The 19,696-nt window shown below is 41.5% G+C and overlaps 1 protein-coding gene across 6 annotated transcripts in view; it reads right to left on the minus strand.

Moving 5' to 3' along the window:
* Positions 1-462: 462 nt before the first annotated feature.
* LOC133470150 (EMILIN-1-A-like) overlaps positions 463-19,696 on the minus strand; it is a 46,689-nt gene continuing 27,455 nt past the window's right edge. For 3 of the 6 annotated variants that reach the window (XM_061758165.1, XM_061758174.1, XM_061758195.1), the window contains 7 exons: positions 18,973-19,218; positions 18,642-18,890; positions 18,279-18,470; positions 10,860-10,967; positions 10,117-10,134; positions 9,328-9,462; positions 463-9,121 (listed from right to left, as the gene is read on the minus strand). In XM_061758165.1, the coding sequence (XP_061614149.1) occupies positions 8,799-9,121; positions 9,328-9,462; positions 10,117-10,134; positions 10,860-10,967; positions 18,279-18,470; positions 18,642-18,890; positions 18,973-19,218 (1,271 nt within the window). In that variant the 3' untranslated portion in view covers positions 463-8,798. Of the gene's footprint in view, positions 9,122-9,327; positions 9,463-10,116; positions 10,135-10,859; positions 10,968-13,012; positions 13,653-18,278; positions 18,471-18,641; positions 18,891-18,972; positions 19,219-19,696 lie in introns of those variants that run through there. The other 3 variants (XM_061758184.1, XM_061758203.1, XM_061758209.1) reach the window with 3 other exon arrangements.

Consider the following 19,696-nt stretch of genomic DNA (forward strand, 5'->3'; position numbering starts at 1 on the left):
ATGCCAAATATTTTTGAACATAGTGTGCTTTAATGGGTCTACACGTTGACCACTAGAGAGAGCTGGATGACTATTAGATTGTAATAATGGCTGACAAACGTTCCCTATCCCAGCAAATATTTGAAGCGATTCATTATGAGTTGACTTGATATTATTTTATGATCTTTTTGTTTTGTTTTGAAATGAATAATTACATTTTCCCATAGCTTTCAAAGATGCTTGGTGAAATGATATCTTAATATCCAGCTTTCCCAAAAAAAAAAAAAAAAAACAACCAAAAATGTCTTAATTGTTCTTTTATAAAGGAAAATAACACTTTATAATATTGTACGTTATAAAACATGATTAAATAGAATCTAAAGAATTCAACAGTTTGTGCATCATGATTATTTCTTTGTGTCGGCTTCTGGTGTGAGTGACTTGGCAGCCTTGGGGAAAGTATATACACTCATACAAACACAATCGAAGAAGAGCTTCACAACTAAAGCAAAGCAAATTTATTTATATAGCACATTTCATACACAAGGTAACTCAATGTGCTGTACATGACTAAAAGCATTTAAAAACAAAGAAAAAAACAAACATTTTAAAAAGAAGAAACGAAAACAAAAACAAAATAAAAGTACAATGAAAACAGCGTACAGTGCAAGAATATCATTTAGAAGTGTAATGCTATAAAAAGCATGAGAAAAAAGAAGAGTTTTTAAAAACATTCACACTCGGGCCTGACGTCACTTCTGTTGGCAACTTATTCCGTTTGTGTGCAGCATAACAGCTAAATGCTGCTTCACCATGTTTGCTTTGGACTCTGTCCTCCACTATTTGAACTGAGTCTGTCGATCTCAGAGCTCTACTAGGTTCATATTCCATAAGCATTCCTTTCATGTATTCAGGAACTAAACCATCTAGTGATTAAAATCTATTCTAAAGCTGACTGCAAGCCAGTGTAAAGACTTTAGAATTGTAGCAATATGTTCTGACCTCTTTGTTCTGGTCAGAACCCGAAGGGCAGCATTCTGAATGAGCTGCAGCTGTTTAATGTTCTTTTTGGGGAGTCCAGTCAGAAGACCATTACAATAGTCAAGTCTACTTGAGATAAAAGCATGGATGAGCTTTTCCTGGTCTGTTTGACACATGCAAGCCTTCACGCTGTTTATGTTCTTCAGATGGTAGAAGGCAGTTTTAGTAATTAATTTGATATGACTGTTGAAAGTCAGGTCAGAATCTATCAGAACATCAAGGTTTTGGACTTGGTCTTTGGTTTTTAAAGAGAGTGAGTCCAGGTATTTACTAGCAGAAATCCTCTTTTCTTTATTGCTTGTCCACCACAGCAAACAGAGTGCGAGTATTGTTGAAGTTCTTACTGATGATTTCAGAAAAGTGTTGCTGTCTAGCCCTGACTAACTCTTGGTTAAAATTACAAAGACTTTGTCTGTAGAGGTCATAGTCAATTTGGAGTTTAGTTTTTCTCCACTTACGTTCTTCTTTCCTACACTTTGATTTCGAGCTCTTTACCATCATTGTGCTCCTCCAGGGTGTTCTAGGTCGCCTCAAGATTGTCTCAGTTTTAATCGGAGCGACAGCATTCATGACATTGGAGATTTGCCAGGTGAAATGATCTAAAAGTTCATCAACCGTCTCAGCAATCACAGTTTGCGGCACAGCTATGGTCTCCATAAACTTAGTGGCGGTGCTCTCATTTATGTTTCTTAATAGACATAGAGGTTGTATGAACATTTGGAAGAATCTGTAATTGAAAGAATACACAAAAATGGTCAGAAATCCTTAATGTCAATTGATAGAATTTCAACATCCTGAGAGATGACCAGGTCTAAGATGTGTCCTTGAGTGTGGGTTGGACTCTTAATATGTTGAGAGAGGTCAAATGTGTCTAGTATAGCAGAGAGTTCTTTAGATTTGATTTTATTTATTTTTATTTTTTTTACATGTTATTGTCAACATGAATGTTAAAATCTCCTGTTATGACACAAAAGTTGTAGTCAGTACAAATAACTGACAGCAGTTCTGAAAAGTCCTCCATAAATTTTCTGTTGTATCTTGGAGGCCTAGAAATTATTAAAACAATAACCTTTGGGTCACCTTTAACAAAAAAAAACAGATATTCAAAAGAGCTAAAATCACCCAGTATAATTTCTTTACACTGAAATAATGATCTGAAAATAACAGCAATGCCAGCTTCTTTTTTTCCCTATTTGACACTTGTTCATAAAATTAAAATTTGTTGGTGTTGCCTAATTTAAAATGGTATTACAGCTACTTTCTGTTAACCATGTTTCATTTAGTAACAAAACGTCCAGATTATAGGTTGTAATGATGTCAAACATTGATTTATTACCCATGGACCTGATATTGAAAAGAGCTCGTCTCGCAGAGATAACTGGAGACAATGGTTTGATAAATTCCCATTTTATCCTTACTAAGTTTGTAGTTCTACAATCCTGTCAATTGAGATGAGCGGACTGCCCTTGAACGTGGCCAAACATTTGCCACATCCATAGTAATGTGCAAAGAATTCATTGTCCACGCTAAGAAACGTGTTTTTCGATCACAGGCGCACAATTTGCCCCGAAAGGAAAGGTCAGTCAGTCCAGCTGGTGTTCGAGAGAAACTCAACCCGAAAATAAAGACTGCTCACATGTAGAAGTTCCCACACTCGCCGCATGCAACTGTTCGAAAGCCGAGCCATGCGTCTGTTTTATCTTACAATCGCCACTGTGGTATACCTGGTTATAACGATGAATGGTGTGTGCGTATGAACATTTTTATGCAGTGTGTGCATGAACAACAGGCTCTGTATTTCCCTTTAATAAGTGCACTTTAATTGAATTAAACGTCAAAGCTTCCGTACATTAAATCCAAGAATTAGCTGATTTCTACAATGGAAAAAACAAAAACAAAAAAACTATATTCAACAGAAAACATGTCTCTTGTATGATTGTGGCCTCAATGGCAGTGGCAGCAGGAATCGGAACCTGCTGTTATTCTCATCAAGCCAAAGCATCGAAACCTACTTGCCAAACCGCTCCTGTATCCACTGCAGCTTTCCATCTGCCTCACATCGGAGTAAAAGACAAGGACAGTACTAAGATGAGCTTCACTGAGACTGGTTTGATCTCTTTAGTCGTTAAAGAGGGCAAAAGGGAACACCTGTCAAACCTTATTCAGGCTAACTGTCATAACCCATGTATATTCTTCAAAACTATCAACTCTGTTCTTAACCCTCCTCATTGCACAGAATTGAAATGTGCAATAGCTTCCTGTACGTTAGCCGGAATTTTGATATTCGCCTGACATTCGCCAGGGTGTGTGCAATTCAATGGTAAAACTATTCACCAAAAATACAATGTAAACACTTTTTCTCATTCTGATTGCTCTAGTAGTTGGCAATGGGAGTCCACTGCTTACTACAGGTCAAATTTTGCGGATAACTTTTAATAAATAAATAATTTTGGTTAAACTGTGTGCAATTAATTGGCAGAAATATTCACCCAAATTAAATAAAAAACACCTTTTCTTATTCCGATTGCTGTAGTAGGTGTCAGTGCAAGGTCACTACTTACTACAGGTGAAACTTTGCTGATATCTTTCATTTTGGTTAAACTGTGTGCAATTAATTGTCAAAAATATTTACCAAAAAGCAATAATTGTCAAAAATATTCACCAAAACCGCCATGCCTTTCTCCTGCGGATTTTTAATGCACCACATAACTGTACATTCACACATCCTTTGGGGAGCTGGTTGACCTGGGTGGGGGTGACGATTGTGGGTCATTATTGCCCTGTGACTCTCTCACCTCACCCCCACCAGTTTCTCCAATTTTAATGCACTGCACCCCAACACACACAATCACGGTACAGGGATAATGGTTGCCAGTCGGGGACCTGGTGACCATGGTGATAGGGTAGGTAGTGGGTTTTCACATTTCTCTTGGCTTGACCCCTGGGGCTTGCGCCCTCCGGTTGTCGGGATGTGGAGTGGCGGGGGTCTGCCCCCCACCTCTCTGGGCCCCGCCTTCCTCTCGCTCACAACCGGTGAACACAATTGGTCGGGGCGCTTCGGACAGGCTCGGGACCTCCCTAGGTCCAAGGGGGGGTCGGTGGTGTCCCCCTTGTTGGGTCCCCTGCTGGACGGGCTCACTGACCCAACACTCACCCGGCTCAACAACTCCGTACACAAGTTGACTAACATGCATGTGATATGGTGTTCATTCACTAATATGTTCGATAGACACACAATGGACTTTAATTATTTGTGCTGGGATGACTAACAACAACACAGGTTGTACTAACATATCAACTCACAGGTTCTTGCAGGTGTTTCGACACTAAAAAAAGAATCCCACCGCACCACTCGTCCATAGCAATGCCTTGAAAGGCGAAGCTCTCAATTTACCGGTCGATCTACGTTCCTATCCTCACCTATGGTCACGAGCTGTGGGTCGTGACCGAAAGAACAAGAACCCGGATACAAGCGGCCGAAATGAGTTTCCTCCGCAGGGTGTCCGGGCTCTCCCTTAGAGATAGGGTGAGAAGCTCGGTCATCCGGGAGGATCTCAGAGTAGAGTCGCTGCTCCTCCACATCGAGATGAGCCAGATGAGCTGGCTGGGGCATCTGATTCGGATGCCTCGCGGACGCCTCCCCGGTGAGGTGTTCCGGGCACGTCCCACCGGGAGGAGACTCCGGGGACGACCCAGGACACGCCGGAGAGACTACGTCCTTCGGCTGGCCTGGGAACGCCTCGGGATCCCCCCGGAAGAGCTGGATGAAGTGGCTGGGGAGAGGCAAGTCTGGGCGTCCCTGCTAAAGCTACTCCCCCCGCGACCCGACCCGGATAAGCGGTAGAAAATGGATGGATGGATGGATGGATAAATATTGTAAATATTTTAGACAATTAATTGCACACTGTTTCTCTACAATGGAAGAGAAGTTTGACCTGTAGTTAGTAAGCAGTGGCCGTGCATTGACACCGACTACAGCAATCAGAATGAGAAAAAAAGCGTTTTTATTGATTCTTGGTGAATATTTTTTGACAATTAATTGCACACAGTTTAACTAAAATGCAAGATAGCCGTAAAATTTGACCTGTGGTAAATAGTGGACTCCTATTGCCAACTACAACAGCGATCAAAATAAGAAAAAAGTGTTTTTATTGATTTTTGGTAAATATTTCTGATAATGAATTGCACATTTTAACCAAAAGCAAGGTATCAGCCAAGTTTGACCTGTAGTAAGCAGTTTCCAAAATTGTCCTCCACATACTACAGCATAAATATAGATATAGATGTATAGTATATAGTCGAAAATGAAGTTATGAGGTCGGGTATGAGTGTGTGAGAACTGAATGTCAGGCGAATATTTCCTACCAAAGCGTTTTTCTCTCCATAGATGATCATTTGAGAAAAAGGAACACGCGGAACGTCCATAAAATCTAAAATGTTGGGCCGATTGTTTTAATATTTTCAGAGGTTGAAGCTGCCATGAGCAGAAAAGTCCGCGTAAATTTTGGTGATGACTGGTGACAGTTTTGGGATATTCCGCCATGTTTCTTGGGTTCATGCATGCCCGAGGCTTGCAAGGATTGCAGGGCATAGTAGTGGTATACCAACTTGAACAGGGCCGTTGTTTGGAAACTCAAGCAAGTTATACTTTGTTCTATTTCCTGAAAAGTTGTCATTTTGGAGGTGAGGGGATTCCACCCGACAGCTACGATATATAAAATGAGTTAATGATATGCAGTGTCCAGTCGTTCTTTTGGGATCAATTTGTTAGTGAAATACGGACATCTCTCCTTTAAGGAAGTCCTCCCGAGTATCGGGCAGTCTTGTTCTAGCCATTATAAAAAGCCGTCTGTCTTCTGGTGTTGTACCCCCCGAATTTTAAACATGCTGTGGTGCAACCCCTGCTAAACAATCCTGGTTTCCGTCTTGGTGTGTTAGCAAATTTTATACCCATTTCTAAGATGACTTTTATTTAAAAACAAATCCTCGTCGTTTCTCGGTGAACATATCATCATGGAGGACTAGCACAGAGTCAACCCTTTGAGTTTTTAATGACATCTTTGTGGCTAATTATGGCTAGACTATGTGTGTCTTGTTCTGCTGGACCTGACTGCAGCGCTTGATACTTTGGACCGCAGGTTTCTGTTGGCTTGTTTGTCGCACCTGGTGGGCATTAATGGTAGCACTCTTGAGTGTTTAAGAGGCTATCTGGTAGGCAGAACGCTGTGTGTAAGATGTGGTTCCTCGGGGTCCCCACTGTCTTATGGTGCTCCACAGGGTTCAATTTTTGGGCCCCTTCGGTTTCCTTCTATTTGCTGCCATTGGGTTCCATCCTGAAAAAGCATGGGATTTCTTTTCATTGCTATGCCGATGACAGTCAGATTCATGTCACACTAAAGGATCCATTCTCCTTAGGGCTAATTTTTTGTGTGTCTTGTGGACATTAAAGCCTGGATGGCATTCAAGTTTTTTTCATTTTAACAATAACGATTTAGCGATACCAGAAGTTAGGGTTTTTAGTCGAAATGGCCCTTGTAAATCCCCCCCGTTGTCTTGGGCCCCCTGACGTACTTTATAAATGAATTATTATTATTATTATTGAAAGCTGAAAGTCTTGAACTTGGGTTTTAAACTGAATAGTGATTTTAAATTGGATCGGCAAATTGGTACTGTTTTATGTACATATCTTGGGCAGCTGGCTAAAGTCTCTTCTTTCACAACACTTCAAAACAGTAATCCAACATTGCTGTTAATCTATTCCTTTAATTTGTCCTATGTTTAACTTTATTTTTATGTTTGATTTGTTGATACCCTTAGTGTACAGCATTTTGTGTGCAGCTGTGGTTGTTTTAAAGTGCTCTATAAATAAAGTTGAGACTCTGCTGCCTGTCCTATTTTCTTCACCTCTCTTCCACAAGGACCATTGCTCTGAAGTTCATTGTAAGCACTTTAATTCCTTCCACCTTCTCCACATCTACCCCTTGTAAGTTTACCATTCCATTGGCCTCATTTTCATTCATACTTATGTACTCTGTCTTACAGTGACGGACCACAGCCCAGAGCCAATCCTTGATGAATGCAGATGCACTGTCCCAGATGTCCATGTGATGTTGCAGATGTGTGTTAGCCAAACCCCCACACCAGCAACAAACAGAGCCTTGAGGCACTCCGGGTGTATCTAATTTACTGCTTGGGCTCTCTCGCAGGAGTTTTTTAACCACCTCAGCAAGTTAAGCCCACCTCCCAGTTCCCAGACTCTGCTTTGTCAGTGGAAGTTATGTCGGTGAATTTGAGGAGGTCTTTGCATTCTCCCCACCCATTCACGACATCCCAGCTCAAGTCATCCTTACAATACACAGTACAGATTGTGTACTCCATCCCGCGCTCTATCCACTGGACGGTGGACGAGAATTTCCTTGAAGACGTCCAGATGTCTCCACGGCCTCACCAAACTCCTCTTACACCTGAGATTTTGCTCGAGCGACCTCTGCAGCTGCATTACGCTCGGCCATCTGTTGCTTCTGAAGTTCCACAGGACAAAGGAGGGAGGCTACACTCTCGTCCACCAGGGTGAACGCCAACTTACAGGCACCGTGCTTGGGGTCATTAAGTTTGCCCACACGTGCTTAGTATGTCCTAATGGGGCAACTTCAGAGTGGAAGAGACCAACCCCTCATAAGGGAATAGGTACCCAAGCACAAGCCGTGTGTCATGGTGGGCCCGACTATATCCATAGCTACCTATATCTACTTGTGGACCTCACACACTTGCTCATGCTCCTTCCCTACCAGAAAGTTAACCTTCCATGTCCCGAGAACCAACTTTCAGCCATCACCAAGAGCATGCTCTACCCAACTGCTGCCCAAAAATATCCAAGTAGCACAGTACATAAGAATGAACATGACAAAAACCTCTGCATTAAATATTTAAATTGTGTATTCCTTACATTCTCTTTTTTAAAAACAAGGACATTTTACTGTTGTGTAAGACAATATTTCTAATGTGCTCTTATTAAAAAAAATCTACTGTAGTAACCAACTGCAGATACTAACCAAATAGAGTATTGCAAGAATCTATTTTCCTCTAATACTTGTCCATCAAAAGTATGTCTATTAAGTGGTTTAAAGACATTTGGCAACACAAACAAACAAAATGTGCAACTTATGATAAAACATTCAAAACAGGAAGTCTTACCAGTAAACTGAATAGTATAGTTGGTTTCAGACTAAACATGCTTTTTTTTTGTTTTTGTTTTGTTTTAAAAACAAACAGAAAAAGATGTCACAGTTTTCATAGTCATACGATCCCATGACAACCTCTGAAAAGTTGTGATGAGTCAACAAACATGCAGGTGTACCACAAGAAACCACATGTCCTCAGAGCACCACACTTGACATAAAGTTGCCTACTACATTGTGGTAGATTTTCAGCATCTGAATTGTAATTAACCCAGTAACCTCAAGGGATGCACAGTTGGAGTATGTCAATTCATCTGTTTTTATCTATTTGAACCAATCCCGGGAAGGAGACTGCTCGGATAATCACATAATACTGGTTAAACAAGATTTTTGTCAGATGATCAGATACATTAAAAAGAAACACATTTTCTCAATACTGAATGTCTTGCTAAAGATAAGTTCTTGGTCACTTCCGAATATCAAAGTGATATCATTGCTTTAGTGCCGCCTACTGTGGGCTTGTCTTGACTCATCTGGAAATTCTGTTATTCAGGTACTCTGTCCTTGTCATTTAGTGTTTCAGGCATCAGCAAGAAGCCATCACATATCTTCATAGAGCAGCATCCCATTAAAGATGGTAAGTGGTTCCACAGAGTGGGCCAGTTTTCCCATCACCAAGTCAATGCAGACTGTGTCCTGAGTCTGCAAGGGCAAGATGATATTGAAAACAGCTAGTGAGCCTGGAGAGGTTTTAACTTCAGCTACAGGGTTGTTCTCCAGACCCTCAGGCTGATAGCCACCAGAATCCACACGGGCCATGCCATAGTTGGATTTGGACAGAACAGCCTCTATCTTCTCATTCTTGTGGCCTGTTAGGATGGCACTGAAAAAGTAGTGTCCATCAACTGGGGCAGTAAAAATACCTGAGAGGGAGAGATTTGCATTCGGTTAATGCAAAAACATTCCTAGGATAAAGAAAAGGTTTATCAATATTCTAGATTTAACTGACACTTAAAGATCTGGGTGTATTTACTTTATCAGGGACCAAGTCAATTGTTGGTTTGTGACTCATACATGAGAGTAAATCAATCTCTAAAGACAATTAATTCCTCCTGTAGATTAAGTTTACCTGTTCTGGGGTCATAAAAGTCGCCTTCATTAACAAAGATCTTGTCAAAAATGATGGTTCCTGCTCTCTCCATGGGAACAGTAAGGGCAGCAGAGAAGGACAATTTGGGTAAATGAGCATCAGCACCTGGTAGTCCTGAAAATACACATTTTGAACAAATTAGTATCTGATTTAATCCCACACATTTACAACAAATGAAACCAGTGTTGTTGACATCCAATGCTACTACTACAGCACTGTATTTCCTATCAGTTATATCTACAATTAGCTGCTGACCCCCTATTTTATTTAAGTTTAGTTTGATAGTGGTTCTTTTCAATTATTTCAAAAGTGCATTGAATACATTTTGTGGTCCGTCGTCACTGATTACAGTATGCTAGGACGCATCAAACGCTGCAAAATAAAAATTTCACTTGGGCCTTGTAATATTTTTGTTCTACTCCAAAAGTAATGTGAAAACTTAACGACAACTACTGGATCCACTTTAAGCTTAAATCTTGGGTCGGTTTGCTTCTTTTGTTTATCACATTCATTGATCAAATAATTATGGTAACTTATTACCAGATAGGTAGTAGTGTGAAATGTTACTTAATGGTTGGCTTTCATGAGGATTAAAATAATTAATTACTGTCACTACATTCGGTTCACAACATATTTATTTATTTGAACACTTAAAAAAAAAAAAAAAAACAATAATTCCAGAAATTGTACAAATTAAACATTGTGGGACACAATCAAATAACTAATTATGAGATCATTTCATCTTGCTAATTGATAAGTTATACACACCTGTTTCTCCTTTGGGACCTATAAAAAACATACCAGTGATCAATAAAAAAAACAAGGATCAACATAAAATATTCAATAGACAACAAACAATCACTTTATTACAATATATATTTAACACTAAGCCTCATCATTTGTTGAAATTAACCTCCCAGTTGTCTGAAGGTTCTCAATCCACAGACGGGACATGGTATTTATGAACAGGTGAGCTGTTGGATTTCTTTGAAGTTTCACTTGGGCAAGGATCGAACAAAGTCACAACTTCATAAGCCAGCTCCATCAGACACAGAATACATACAGCTAGTATAAAACGTCAAGAAACACCTGCCAGCATTTTTTTGTCTTTAAAAGGAGAACACAATATACACCCCCCAAAAAAATTTGAAATTAGAAAACAATACCTGGACATTTCGAACATTTTTCCTTTCGCTGGAACTGGGACGTTACTCAGGGTTGAGGGAATTATGAACCATTTCAAATCTCAATCAATTTTGGCTCACAACCTACATGCGCATATGCTATCAAGATGACAACAAATTCAATCTTTCAAGACAACCCACCATACCGCAACAAGCCAACATGTACAGTACATCCAAATCAATAAAACAATGGCCGTACTAGTAGAAAATGACATGTTTTGTTTGGCCAGAGCCCAGAACTACTGTAAATCCAAAAGCTGCTACAGATTCTTAATTCATCCGATTTCTCATGCTTAGTATTGGAGCATAAAGATCAAAATGTTCTACCTGGTAGGCCACGTGTTCCACTTTCTCCTGATCTTCCAGAAGGTCCAGGTGGTCCTTGGGGACCTGGTAGCCCATTGAAGCCTCTCTCTCCTGGAGGTCCAGGTTGGCCTGTAATATTATGATATATATTTATAGTAGGGGCAGAGACGAAAATAGAGTACATATCAATTTAAATCGTTTAAAAAGGTAATCAATCGATTGTATCGATACTAGGAAATAACACATTGGATTTAAGCATGGCAGACTTTATATGGATGTGTCTGTTTTTTTAATACTTTTAATGGTAAAGAAGTTAAGCGTTACTTGATAAAATTTTCCTGTCTGTGACGTGGCACGGGAGTATCAAACACTGTAGTGTTTTTCCTGGCGCTACTGAGTGGGCCAGTCTGAGATACAAACCACATTTCCCATGATCCCCTGCAAAATTCAAAGGGGATCATAGGAGGTGCACATCTGCAGAAGGATCACAGAGCATTGTGCAAAGCGCTAAAGTTAAGTATGGATGCATTTGGGTTTGGCAGTAATCAAAAACGATTGAGGAGAAGACATGATGGACGGATGCCAAAAAAACCCCCAAAACTGTTTTTTGTTTTGTTTTTTCAAAAAAACTTTTCTGACCGCTGTCGTCTACAAGTTGGGCAATACAATATCAGAAGCTACAAAATTTATGGAAACTTCCAAGAAGCAAGCAAGGGATACATCAATTCATGAGACATTTTAAGCAGGTTTTCCTCATGACAGCACGAGAGCTAAACGTTTAGTGAACACGCTTGAGCCAAGGTACAAAATTCCATCACGGACATACAATACTTCGGCAAAACGCTTACATGACAGATACTTCCACATCACAAGATACTCAGAGCTACGCAACCACTACTGGTATTCATAAATATGATTACAGCATTTGAGCATTAGGTATTTTGTGTTCAATTAGAGTAAGTCAGAATCAGAATCAGAATCATCTTTATTTGCCAAGTATGTCCAAAACACACAAGGAATTTGTCTCCGGTAGTTGGAGCCGCTCTAGTACAACAGACAGTCAATTTACAGAACACTTTGGAGACAGAGACATTGACAAAAAACAATTGTGCAAAAAGATGCAGAGTCCTCTAGCACAGTTCGAATGACTAATATTGCAATAGACCGGTGCAATGACCATTGTGCAAGGGGCGCTGAGACTTCAAGGAGTGTATGCGGTTTAAAGTGACGAGTAGTGCGATAATCTGGGACAATGTTGGTTGTGCAAATGTTACAGATACTCCTCAAACATTGTGCAATGGAGCAGATGCTACTCTGGGATGAGTGGCCAGTATATGCAAATAGTGCAGCATGGCGAGACAACTACAGTGAGTGCACGAGTAATACATAATTGGCCCCACAGAAATGTGACAACGAAGTCAAAAAATTGCCAGCATGTTGTAATGGAATTGTAGGTTAGGTGTTTAAGAAGTTGATTGCAAGAGGGAAGAAGCTGTTGGAATGTCTACTAGTTCTAGTTTGCATTGATCGGTAGCGCCTACCTGAGGGAAGGAGCTGGAAGAGCTGGTGACTTGGGTGCGGAGGATCCGAGAGGATTTTGCACGCCCTTGTCTTAGTTCTGGCAGCGTGCAAGTCCTCAATGGTGGGTAGGGGGGTACCGACAATCCTTTCAGCAGTTTTGATTGTCCGTTGCAGTCGGAGTTTGTCCTTTTTTGTAGCAGCACCGAATCAGACTGTGATGGAAGAACACAGGACTGATTCGATGACCGCTGTGTAGAACTCTCTCAGCAGCTCCGGTGGCAGGCCGTGCTTTCTCAGAAGCCGCAGGAAGTAAATCCTCTGCTGGGCCTTTTTGAGGACGGAGTTGATGTTAGTCGCCCACTTCAGGTCCTGAGAGATTGTAATTCCCAGGAACTTGAAGGTCTCGACGGTTGACACAAGGCGGCTGGACAACGTGAGGGGCAGCTGTGGCGAAGGATGCCTCTGAAGTCCACGATCTTCTCTACAGTCTTGAGCGTGTTCAGCTCCAGGTTGTGTCGGCCGCACCACAGCTCCAGCCGCTCCGCTTCCTGTCGATATGCAGACTCGTCACCATCCTTGATGAGGCCGATGACAGTGGTGTCATCTGCAAACTTCAGGAGTTTGACAGTCGGGTTCGCTGAGGTGCAGTCGTTCGTGTAGAGAGAGAAGAGCAGCGGAGAGAGGACACAACCTTGGGGCGCCCCAGTGCTGATGCTGCGTGTGGATGAGGTGTCCTCCCCCAGCCTCAACTGCTGTGTCCTGCCCGTCAGAAAGCTGTAAATCCACTGGCAGATGGCAGGTGAGACGCTGGAGAAGCTTGGATGAAAGGAGTTCAGGGATGATGGTGTTGAACGCTGAGCTGAAGTCCACGAACAGGATCCTCGCGTAGATCCCTGCACTGTCGAGGTGTTCTAGGATGAAGTGCAGTCCCATGTTGACTGCATCATCCGCAGACCTGTTCGCTTGGTAGGCAAACTGCAGGGGGTCCAGCAGGGGACCTGTGACACTCTTGAGGTGGTCCAGCACGAGACGTTCAAAGGACTTCATGACCACAGATGTCAAAGCGACAGGCCTGTAGTCATTCAGACCCGAGATTGCAGGTTTCTTGGGGACTGGAATGATGGTGGAGCGTTTGAAACAGGATGGAACTTCGCACAGTTTCAGAGATCTATTGAAGATCTGAGTGAAGATTGGAGCAAGCTGGTCCGCGCAGACTTTGAGGCAGGATGGGGACACATGGTCCGGGCCTGCCGCTTTGTTAATCTTTTGTTGGTTGAAGATGCGTCTCACATCCTGTTCATGAATGGTTAACGCAGAAGTCAGAGGTGTGATTGTGGTCGCGGGTGCGCCCGGGTGGGTGTGTGGTGTGAAACTGTCCTTTTCAAATCTGCAGTCGAAGGTATTCAAGTCGTTGGCTAGTGTGCTATTGTTCTCAGCTTGGGGGGGATCGTCGCTTGTAATTAGTCAGCGATTGGAATGCATGCCAGACTGATTTAGAGTCGTTTGCGCTAAACTGTTTTTCCAACTTTGCTGCATAGTTTATTTTTGCAATGTTAATTTCTTTAGTCAGCTGGTTTCTAGCTCGATTATACAGGGCCCTGTCCCCGCTCTGATATGCGTCCTCCTTAGCTTGGCGAAGCTGCTTAAGTTTAGCAGTGAACCACGGCTTGTTGTTGTTGAATGTGCGAAAAGATTTTGTTGGTACACAAACCTCTTCACAGAAACTGATATAGGATGTGACAGTGTCCGTATATTCATCCAAGTGTGTTTATTCTAAGCATTTGTATTATTTCTATGTTGAAAAACTACATTGGAGGTATCAGGTAAACCTACTGTTAATCCAACCTGTAGAGATGTTAGTTGCACTTCAGTCAGATAAAGTGTGAATGCATTTGCCATCAATGGTTGTTTATTGTATACCCATAATTAATTTGACCTGATAAATTTCCTAGAAACATTAGAAATTTAGGAAATTTCACTTGCAATGTCCAGTATCCAGGTATTTATTTCACAGTCACACTGGTTGAAAGTCACTGAATCAATTTCTAGCCACTGAATTATTTACGATCGTATCGTTCTCGATGAAACAATATTGTCCATGAATCGAATCGGCAACCACAAACCATGATAAGAATCGAATCGTTGTTAAAACGGATCATTACACCCCATAATATATAAGACTGCGGATAAGTAAATGCGCCTAAGTCTTTGGGAGAATACGCCCTCCGCCAGATATGAGTGGGAACGCCCACACTTCAGAGTTACTCCACCCAGAGTGCGTAAATGACGAGAAGGTGCGCAATTGATTGAATTGAGTGGACAGCAGAACAGCGCGGAGCTGCGGGCCTTTCTGACTTCAGCATACGGGAGAATATGGCTCTTATTGCATCAGTAAGGTGAATTTTAGAATACTAAACTCTCTTTTGGTCACTTCAAGAATCATGTTAAAAATACTGTATTTCAAGCAGCTGTCAAAAATTGCGTTGAGCTAGAAAATATTTTCACTTATATATAACAAGAGCGCACTGTGTAGTTTTGGGCAAAGAGCATATAGACTGTTGGTGTAAATTGAATTCTCATGTTTCATTGTTCAGACATTTTTAGCAGACAGGAATGCAGGATCAAAGAAACTAAACTTGATCAATTTATTCGTTTTAAACTACTTGTGGGATGTGTGAATACATTTTTGAAAATGCCTTTTCTGTCAACTTGCCCTCGCATGCCAATCTTATTGCATAGTATCCACTTGTTTGAAGGGGGAAAATGGCCACTGGTGAACCACAACTCACTTCAAGGTGGATCCTGCAAGACTTGACCCAAACCTGGAGACAGTTCATGTTGCAATTGCAAATCCTAGATTACAACATGGTGTGGCTGAAAGGAACCAGAAGACTATTCTCTTTTAAGAGTGCAATAAATTTGGAATGAGCTGAAGTCAACAGTGAAACAACTGTAAACACCCTATGAGTTAATTGACAACAGACCATGTTGAAAGTGACTCAAACTTTTACTACCATACAGGCTCGTCAGCCTGAATCTTACTGTTGGACACTGTAGCCAGAACAGGAGGTGAGCAGAAGAATGTGACAGTTTGAGAAAAACAAGAAATTGTTTATGACCTATGATTATGTGATACAGGTGATTTTTGTTTGGGTAGCCCAAACTGGCCATACTGTGAAGAGAAATTACTTTGTCCATATAATATACCTTCCTGCGTTTGGTTTTACTTGAAGCGTCATCAGAGCATCAGCAGCCTGACGGAGTGTGCGACTCTCGTTTTCAAGCAGCAGGGCTTCATAGTGGTTAGGTCCCAATTTGAGCAACTGACCATTAGAGTTCCCATTTAGTGTATTTTACACAATCAATTCTTACCGCTGGTTAACCAATGGGTGGTACACAGTGGTTAAGTGGGTAGCACTATTGCCTCACAGAAGGAGCCTTTCTGTTGCATGTTGTCAGGGTTGTTAGAAGCCACAGTACAAAAAAAATAAAGTATATGGTTGGTAACCAAGTACCCAGCTTCTCACCCTATGTCACCTAGGAAAGGGTCTGGCAGAAGGTACCGTATTTTCACGACCATAAGTCTTACATTTTCTCCAAAATGGACGGGGCGCCTTATAATGCGGCGTGCCTTATGTGTGCACCGAGTTCCAAAATCTGTAAATGTTGTTGTGTGACTTTGATGAGCGCTCCGCTTGACTGACTGGGAGCATTTGCTGCCGACACGCTGCTTATACAGAGGAAATGCGGACGTGACTGAGGACAGCATGCGGACGTTAAAGGGGGAAGGGTGCGCGTGAAAGAGGACGCTAAAGGCACGCCCCCAGTAGGTATATATTGGCTAAGGACCCCCGAAAATGGAACCTACGAAGAGACACGCTTACGAAGCACAGTTTAAACTGCAAGCTATCAGTTACGCAGAGGAACATGGGAATCGAGCAGCCGCGTGAGAATTCAAGATCACCGAATCCATGGTTCGCGAGTGGATGCCTGGGCTAAGGTATCTGCCTTGACTGTTGTCTGAGCTTTCGCGAAAAGCCGGCATCATTGCTGAGCAGCCCCCCGGCAACGAGGCTGACTCCGACAATGACGAGAGGGAACCCGGCATGTTTGATGGCAAAATTGCCCAGCTGTTCATTTTGGATACAGAAGATGAGGACTTTGATGGATGTGTGGATGAGGATTGATAAAATAACGTGAGTACATTGTTAAATACTTCAATAAAGTACAACCGAACTCAGTTTTGCTCCCGCTGCCTTTTTAAAATCATACGCTAGCATGCATGCTAGCGTATGTTTTAGCGTGCATGCATGCTACCGTATGTTTTAAGCTAGCATATGTTTTACCATGCCTGCGCCCAATAATACGGTGCACCTTATGTATGAGTTAAATACAGAAATAGACCCCGTAACTGAGACAGTGCCTTTTAATACGCGCGCCTTATGGTCCCGAAAATACGGTATGTGATTTAGAAAATGGCAATATAATTAATCCTATAGAATTAAACCCACTGATGACAAAAACAGAACGTTTGGTGAGTAAACCAGTTCCAACACTAACTTGAAGTTTATGAAGGAACACTTTTACTATGAAAGTGGCATACAGTAGCACCAATCAACAGTTATTTCTGTTACTTCTTGAATATCAATAGCCTTTTGCTGATTGAATTGTGATTAATACAAAGCGAATTCTGTGACCAATGACAAAATATTGAAATAACTAAAACACTAAGGAGTTAGAGATAATTGTAAACGGTTTGAATAGTAATGGATACAGAAAGGCGAGGGAAAGAAGAAAGAAACTGTTGAACAAGGAGCAGGAGAAGAGAAAACTGGAGTGAGGAAAACAAGTGTTCAAAGCAAGAAGTTTGGAGCAGGAAAGGAGTAGAGTCAGAAGGAGGGGATTGATAAATGCGAAAATAGGACACAAAATACGGAAAATGTTTGAAAAAAGGGATAATAGAGGAATAAACAATTCATACTGTGAACAGATGATGGAACATTTGGTATTATGTACAATCACGACTGTTTGCATTGACAAATGTTGACCACAACAAAAAGTCAACACTTCTTGAGAAATATTTCAGTAAATTCTGAGCAAATGTGCGGTAACGAGCGCATGGGTTTCAGTTGATTGAAAGTTGAGCTGGTTAGAGCGTCAGCCTCACAGTTCTGAGGACCCGGGTTCAATCCCCGGCCCCGCCTGTGTGGAGTTTGCATGTTCTCCCCGTGCCTGCGTGGGTTTTCTCCGGGCACTCCGGCTTCCGCCCACATCCCAAAAACATGCATTAATTGGAGTCTTTAAATTGCCCATAGGTGTGACTGTGAGTGCGAATGGTTGTTTGTTTGTATGTGCCCTGCGATTGGCTGGCAACCAGTTCAGGGTGTACCCCGCCTCCTGCCCGATGACAGCTGGGATAGGCTCCAGCACGCCCGCGACCCGAGTAAGGAAAGCGACTCAGAAAATGGATGGATATATATATATATATTTATATATATATATATATATATATATATATATATATATATATATATATATATAATATTATTATATTTATTTATAATAAAGCAGACTGGTTATCTTTGTGTCTCATTAAAATAAGACATTTGCAAACATGTTTCACTTTGGAAAACAATAAACATTTTTGCTTATCTGACACATTACAGACCAAATCAGTAACTGAATCAAAATTAATTGAAGTTTGTGCATTTTCCCCACTGTCAATTTGAAATAATCTCCTGTTTTTAATAAAGGGATGAGAATTAAAAAAATTTGAAATCCGATTAATCGATTAATCGAAAATAATCGGCAGATTAAACAATTATTAAAATAATCGTTAGTTGCAGCCCTAAATAGAATAGAATAGAATAGAATAGACTACACTAGACTAGACTAGAATAGAATAGAATAGAATCATACCAGTCAGGGCATGGTCTGAGAAACTTTGCATCTCTTTCAAGATGTAGTTCAAGCTCGAATTGAGGTTCTTCATCCGGCTCTGAACATCATCCTGGTTCTTCTGTACAAAGTCTAAGATTCCTCCATGATGGATGACTGAGTTGTTCAGACCCGAAAAACATGTCCATAAGCTAGATACATGTTGGTTCAGTCCTGAAAATGGGGCACAGCAGAGGAAATCACAAACCAAGACAATTAAATGTTCCACAATTACCCTTTAAAAAGAGAGTTTCGAAGTTTTATTGAAGCTTCCACCATCAAGTGTCACATACAAAACTATTCAAACAATTCCAGAAGAATAGAGGGAAACTATGATGCATTTACCTTCCTTGATCTTGTGGATGGAGTCATAGACTCCGTCCAACCTTCCACAGACTCCTTCAAGTTTGGATAGCCTCTTCTCCAGCCCATCACCTGATCTCTTACAGTCTCCCATCTCTACCAGCATCGTGCTCTCAAAACGTCTGACATCTTCGTCCATCCTATCCAACCGGTCCCGACTTTTCTCAATGTGTTCTGTCACCTCCTGTTGTATTTTGTCCAGTTCAGAGATAATCTTATCCTTTGTGTTTCCTGTCAATTGGTAGAGGATTAGAGAGTCACGACATGTTTTGGAAAAGAACGTGTGCAGTCAGTTTGATTAAACTGAGCTCACCCAGGTCGGTGATGACGCTGCCATGTTTCTGTACCGTGTGTTCAAGACCCTTTAAGGTGTCGTTTATAGAGCTGAAGGTCAGGATGACCTCAGACAATTCACCCTGCAATGTCTTCATCTGGTTGTTGTTGATGGAGCCTCCAATCACACTGTAACCATCTAAAGGCCTCTCGCCATCCAAACGGGGTCCATCTTCCCTGGTACCTCCATTTGCACCGGTGAAACTGGTGCTACCAGAACCACCACCTAAACAGTAAAGAAGCTGAATACTCAGGCTGAAAAATATTCACGCTTTTCTCGCTCCTGTTGCTCCAATGCATGTCGTAAAACTTCCATCAAACAAAATCATACAAATTACAAATTAGGGGTGCACATAAGAGGTGTGCTGGTGAGCATGTGCACTGAAAATAATCAAAGCGCACCAGATTCAAGTGTATCACTGCACATTTAGCTACCAAGCATTGTTTTGGGGCAGGAGATGCGTGGTAGACTGGGCTCAATTAGTGTTGCTGTTCGGGAATGACTTATTCAAACAAACAAAACTTTTGAGCGAACGTACTGAATGGAATCACTTCATGAACTGATTCCTTTCTTGAGCACGGAGAGGCTACGACGACGTCTTTAGGTAAAACTGGTCCGTGGTGCAAAAAAAGATTGTGGTCACTCAACGATCTACAGTGCATACTTTATCGCAAAACCTAAATAGCAATCGAACAGCTGTATT

This window comes from Phyllopteryx taeniolatus, chromosome 2 (genome assembly GCF_024500385.1).
Source record: "Phyllopteryx taeniolatus isolate TA_2022b chromosome 2, UOR_Ptae_1.2, whole genome shotgun sequence".
In the NCBI taxonomy this organism is placed as follows: domain Eukaryota; kingdom Metazoa; phylum Chordata; class Actinopteri; order Syngnathiformes; family Syngnathidae; genus Phyllopteryx; species Phyllopteryx taeniolatus.